The following is a 6456-nucleotide window of genomic DNA, read 5'->3' as shown; positions in this document are numbered from 1 at the left end:
CGCCTTGGAGGATTAGAGATCCGCACCGGTGAGATTCAAAACACACTCCATACTTACGTGCAGGATTCAGCCCAGTGGCATCAGCAACAGCAGCAACAAATGGCGTAAATAAATGCGATGATACAGCAACAATGAGAACATCAAGTGGCCTACTGGCGGTTCATGGGATTTAATCCTGGACTGTAAGCAAAAGAGCAAGCTTGGGGGAGGACCCCCACGGAGGTAAGTACTATCTTTATTTTCTGCATTTTAATTTTCGCATTATTTACTAGCAACAAAAAAAATAGAAAAATATAAAATCCAAAAAAATAAAATATGATAAAAACAATTAAAATATTTATTCTACTCTCATATGTGAATTAAGAATGCTTAGTTTCTCTCTTATGTTGAGATGATAAATAGTTGCTTTGTCTATAATTTATCTGTGCCTAGGCTGTAACTTAGAATTCCCCAAGATTTAAGTTTGTTGGCTAAAATGTCTCATCCTAAAACTCAAAACTTGTGAGTTGCAAAAGCACGATCCTTTTCTAAGCTGTTGCAAGTTATGATATGATAAACATAATATGCTATGACTTTATTCTAAGGGAAACTAGACATCCGGAGTTTTTATTTCAAAAATGCTAAAATCAAAAGTTCCTCAATGGTTATGAATTCCTACCACGGCCATATGACATAATTCAAATTCAAAACCTTAGCCATGTGCTACTTATATTCACATTGAGTTTTGTCAAATTGTTGTGACCCTTGTTGAGATTCTTTCATGCACCCATGATCAAGATTCACGTACACCCACATATATAAATGCTAACTCTTACACTGAGAGTTACGCAAAAATATGCTTTCCATCCACCTAAAATAAACTCTATTTATTTGTCATGAGTCTTTCTCTCCAAAGTTTTCATACGCCAAAAAGAAAGTATGAGGCTATGCTAAAAAAAGAGAGAGACATATGAAGCTCTCAAAATAAGCAAAAGAAAAGAAGAAAAAGAATGGAACACATGAAGGTTCCAAAGTATTGAAAAAAGAGATAGTCCATACTTCTAAAGGCAATTATCAAAAAGAGAGAAAGTCATGATCAAAGGAGTACCAAAAATATTAGGATTAGAAAAATATTCCACACACTTGCACACCTTGATCAAAGTGTATGACTTGCATCTCTTTGGATTCGGTTTTTGACTTAACAATATATGTGATGTAAGTATGCCTCTTGTTCATACCTACCTTTTAGAGATAGGATGAAAAGAAGGCAAAACAAATGCCTTGGTAAGGATCATACACATTGAGCGATTGAGTGAATCATTTGAGGAACTTATATTTTATTTTACAAAATTCGTAAAACCTTCGGATAGAAGGTTGATCAAAGAATGAATGATTTGTAATTCTATATCCGTTCTATCTTGCAACCGCCTAAGATTTGGAAAAGCAATAAGCCCCATAGGATTAAGTTAAAAGGGAGGATATAATGCCAAACTTATTTAAATCAAGGAAGAATACTTTGTTATAGGCATGGCACTTATGAATTATAATTGTCATCGTAGCAACTACTGATCAACAACGAAACAACTTAGCTATTTGCTCGGGACGAGCAAAGGTTAAGCTTGGGGGAGCTTGTTGGCAGTCATTACTGATCAAATCCGACCACCAATTAAGCAACAAAAAGAGGAGAAATTAGCAAACTTGATCACATATGCTTTTACTACCAACCAAGTTCCACATGTATTTGGAGAACATTATTTTGTAGGTCATAAACACAAATACATGAAAGAAATTATCAAAAGGCGCTTTTCGACATAGATTTGCGCAAAGGATCAAAGGAGACGCCCACCAAACCAAGTCCAATTGGGCAAAAACCCACGGAACAAGGATCCATGGTCAACCCAAGGCCTACCACGTGAAGGCGGTGGCGAGGCAGCACAGTCAAGGGGCGGCTAGTCCTAGGGGGCGGCCGGCCCCCTGCTGGCTCCTCTCCACCTCTCCTTTGACTAGCGGCAACATGGCTTCATGCTATGGCAGTGCATCCTAGGGTTTCACGCCAAATATAGCCAGAGCACCACCATACCTCCGTGTATAAATAAGGGGGTACCCCCCCCTCTCATAACACACACACACCACTTGAGCATTGCCTCTCACCCACTCTATTCTTTAGTAGTAGCTTTACTTTCTTAGTTGTTTTAGAGCAAGGCAAAGCTGCCATGGAGAGCTTGACTCCTTGGAAGAAGAGACCTTTGGGTATTAATAGAATTATGAGTTCTTCCAAAGCTATGCTCTCACATTACATTTATAGTCATGCTTATGAACTAGAGTATGGTTATTATGTTATGATCATGATATATGAACTAGTGCAAAGTTTATGTGTCATGAGAGTAGCACACTTAACTTTATGCTTAACCAATCATGTAAATTATATAAATAGAACTAGAGTAAAGTTGAGGTGGCGGTTCATCATGACGTCAGGTGTACCGAAGTTCTTTACCCGTCGATCTGTAGGGTCAGGGACCCAGGGGGATTTGGATAGTTTCTGTATACGCAAGCGTGGTGCTTGGGTATGGAGGAACAGGTGAATGCATTGTCCCTTTCCATGATAGTGGGGTAGGCGGCAGGTGGTGATAGCCCTGTCTGTCCCTTGTATTCCCCCATGTTCGACTAGGGTGTAGGAGTCTAAATTGTCACATGAGGTTGCTGGCAGACCAGTACTCAGTGGCCTCCCGACCTGCTTTACACTAAGCTCTAGGACTAATTATGTAACTTGTATGATTATTCATGAATCTATGTATGACTATATTAGATCAATGCCTACTCAACTTAGGATTATTATTTTATCCTTTCTTTTCTATTTTGTCCTTTGAGGAATGCTAAATGTGTGTGTCCATTATCTTGATCATATCATTCTTATCCCTGCTATAAACAATTGGTGTAATTGTAAGCATCATTATTCAAGTTCATATCCATACTAGTCTCTTAATCAATGCCATCCAGCACTCGTTTGAAGTGAGTAGCAACGCATCCAGCACTGCGTATATATAGGTAGCCTGAGATTTAGTAGCCATTGTATTATGGCATAAATGGTCCTAAAAAGCCTACTAGGTATCACTAAAAATCCTATTTTGAAGGACACTAAAAAAGGCTAGATTCGATTACTGAAAAGCCTATTTGAAACCATAGTGGAATTACTATTTCAAGTTAGACTGAAAAGCCTATTTGAAAAATCAACTGAAAAGGCTAGATTCTTGCGATCAATCAATTCATCTGTAAAAGTCTGTGTACGATACGATGGTGACATAATCAATCACTGAAAAGGCTACATGATTTTCGTGTATTGCACAAATGTACTTTAGCCAGAAAATTTTGGCATTCTCCTATTTTTTGATGCAATCCTTACACAAATATGACATGAATATATGACCACAATACAACATGTATAGATACACAAATATATACCACATTTATCTCAAACCATATCCATGAGCATATTAAAAGTGCATAGAGTCCGTACAGTCCATAATAATAGTCCATACAATACATAACAGTCCATAATAACAGTTTGCAAAGTCCATAATAGTCCGTAATAACATCTACCAGAAAGTCTACCACAAGCCCTCGCTGTCTCCTAGTCTTACCCTTACCCTTGTGGCCAAGAGCCCAGGTGCCTGGAGTGTAAGGGTCAGGCGGATGGCGTCGCCTAGTGCCATCAGGTTGTGTAGGTTGAGTCGAAGGAGCATTCAGTAGCTGAGACGGTCCAAGCTCCTCATAACCACCCTCGTTCTCATCCTCGTCCTCATCCTCGTCTCTGAGCCCCTGAAAAGTATCCATAGTGGCGCGGGACGAGCTCTGGCCTCTAGAAGCAGTACCTCCATGAGAAGAAGTACCAAGACATACACTTGTGTCAGAGAGTCCTGTGGGCGGCGCGTGTACGTCCATCGCCACGCTAGTCCCGCAACCACAACGAGCAGCGGCACGGCTTAGCCGATGTGCTAACCTCTGTAGTTGCAAATTTTTTAGTCAAAAACAGTTCAATAGGGTTTGCATCTCAAACTAGTCAATGTTGTCATGAAAGCTTACTGTAAGAAAGTTCTGTGTCATTGTCCTGTCGTGTACGCCTGTTATTGAGAAATGTTCAATGTCAAGCACGGACTGTTTCAAAGTGTTGCCCTGCAAACAACGGCATTAACAATTACACCACTAAAATTAGAGAAACCATGGTCGTTATATATTATCTCTTACTATTTAACATTATGCACACTACTAGGGAAAAGAACTATGTGCAGTTGAGAGCACTAAAGCTTGGCAGAAAAGGATCGCCAAATATATGGATTTTTGAGTTCTCAAGCCATTGTAAAAGATAGGAAATGTAAAAGATATGTAAAGCAGTCAAGCATTTGTTGAAGACAAAGCAGTCAATTCAGTTTCATGCATATATGTGAATAGGAGGGTTTTTCTGGATGTTAATGCAAACTTAAAATTCTTAATCAACTAACCTCCAAATATTGACACATACATAATTTAGCTACCATGGTATTTACCACTAGGTTCTGAATGTCTAAAAATTTAGCTACCATGGTATTTAAATAATGGGGTTAGAGTTGACATTACCACTCGGTCCAAGATCGGTGCAGCCTCCACCTGTGTCCCTGCCCTCGTCGCAAGGTCGTAAGATGTGTATTCATCATCGGAGGACTCAATATCGGCGTAGTCTGCTTGGGTCCATTGCACCTTCAGCTTTGTCCTTGTTGCACGTCTGTACCAAGCTAGGTACGCTCTGAAGTTGGCATTCATGTGGGGCTGGTCATTCTTGTACAGGTTGTCATGAAAGTTTTCCCACTGGTTGATGTAGTCATAATGCAAGGTCACAAAGTCCGTCACTTTCTTCTGCTTTTGACGATCGATCCTGTAGGTAAATATAAATGGATGTCAGCATTTTTGAATTCCAAGAAACAAACTTCTGAATATTTATAACCCGATGGTAGAATGTAAATCAATTTTTCAAAATTTTGGCAGAGTGGAGTAGAAAATGATTTAGTGCTTAAATACCAAACATATTTCTTTAGGTCAACTTGAAGATAATTATGTCAAGCATGCACTGTCTATACTGGATGTGTATATTTAAAACTTATTGAAAATATAATATACCATAGACCACTGAAAGCTGGCCGGGCTAGGATTTTTACCAGCGCTTGCTTCTTTCACGCGCGTCGGTAGTCAGTTGGAAATGCAATCGTAGATCTGAAGGTGTGTATATATTTTTATAAGATCAGAGCATGGACACGATAAATACTTGGCACTGTAATACCTGGCGCACGACGTGAATTAGCTGGTAAATGAAAAATACACGTTTAATCTTTGTATGGAAAGAGAATTAGGCAAAGGAGATTAATATAGACATTTTATACAGATAAACTCGAACACTTCAGTTTTTTTGTACATGGGGCAGTACGTATTTTTTGTACATATTTGACAACACAAATCAGTGATAGCACTATTCTAGATGCCTGGGAAGGTAGCAAGCTAAGTGTTAACTACGCCTCTGGATGTTTGATCCTTTCATCTTGAGATGTCAAAGGGATGTGTTTTAGTAATCTTTGTCCACGATTGGAAAGGTTGTTGCTGAAAGACATTGAACTCTGCTTGATGGGTGAATCTGGTGATACATTTGAATATGGTAGATCTATTCAGTCTATCAACAAAAAGATGAATATATGATGTGTGCATGTGCAAAACAATTTACCGTGAGTAAAGATGTGCTTCAGTCAATTCAATTAGGAACCTAAAAGGCAACGAGATGGATATGATGCTTAGCAAATGTGCTTCAGTCAATTCAATTAGGAACCTAAAAGTCAACGAGATGGATATGATGCTTAGCAGGAGCACTTCACATTGCTATTTGTATGCGAACAAGAACACATGGAATCTGAAACACATTTGGTTACTGGAGCATGACTAAGCATTATCATACTGCATCAAGACGTGTTGTACGCTATTCACATAGTACAAAGCTTGTTATCTAAATGATGTTGGTCAGCGAAATGTTTAGGAAAATAATTGTTTAGAAAAATAATTTTGTAGATAATACTTCAAATTCTTTTTTGGAAATAGCAGTACAATGAGGCAAAGCGTGACTTAACAGATAGAAGGGCAAGTTAGGTAAAGAAAAAAAGTGCACGTCCGCCCGGGGGCCAAGTTAGGTAAAGAAAAAAATGCGAACTAAAAAAATCGGATCAAAAAATGGATGTCGTCCAGGGCCATAGGACGGTATGAACAACACTGTAACCGGATTTTTTTTTATAAAAAATCATAAATCAGAGTCTAGAAGGTCTAAAGACTATAGATGACAAAAAATGGATGTCGTCCAGGGCCGTAGGACGGTATGAACAACACTGTAACCGGATTTTTTATAAAAATCACAAATTATAGTCTAGATGGTCTAAAGACTATAGATGACAATAGGAGGCAACCTAACTG

At 38.8% G+C, this 6456-nt stretch overlaps 1 protein-coding gene across 1 annotated transcript; it reads right to left on the bottom strand.

Annotated features, from left to right (window-relative positions):
* Positions 1-3175: 3175 nt before the first annotated feature.
* Positions 3176-4893, bottom strand: LOC136468634 (uncharacterized; the record flags this gene model as incomplete). Its single annotated transcript, XM_066467130.1, has 4 exons — positions 3176-3256; positions 3577-3978; positions 4060-4149; positions 4591-4893. Coding segments are annotated over 4 exons (876 nt in total), but the record flags the coding sequence as incomplete, so codon positions are not given.
* Between the last annotated feature and the right edge of the window lie 1563 nt (positions 4894-6456).

Source organism: Miscanthus floridulus, chromosome 8 (genome assembly GCF_019320115.1).
Source record: "Miscanthus floridulus cultivar M001 chromosome 8, ASM1932011v1, whole genome shotgun sequence".
NCBI classification, from domain to species: domain Eukaryota; kingdom Viridiplantae; phylum Streptophyta; class Magnoliopsida; order Poales; family Poaceae; genus Miscanthus; species Miscanthus floridulus.
Note: the sequence above shows the minus strand (reverse complement) of the source record. Positions and strands in the feature narration are given on the sequence as shown.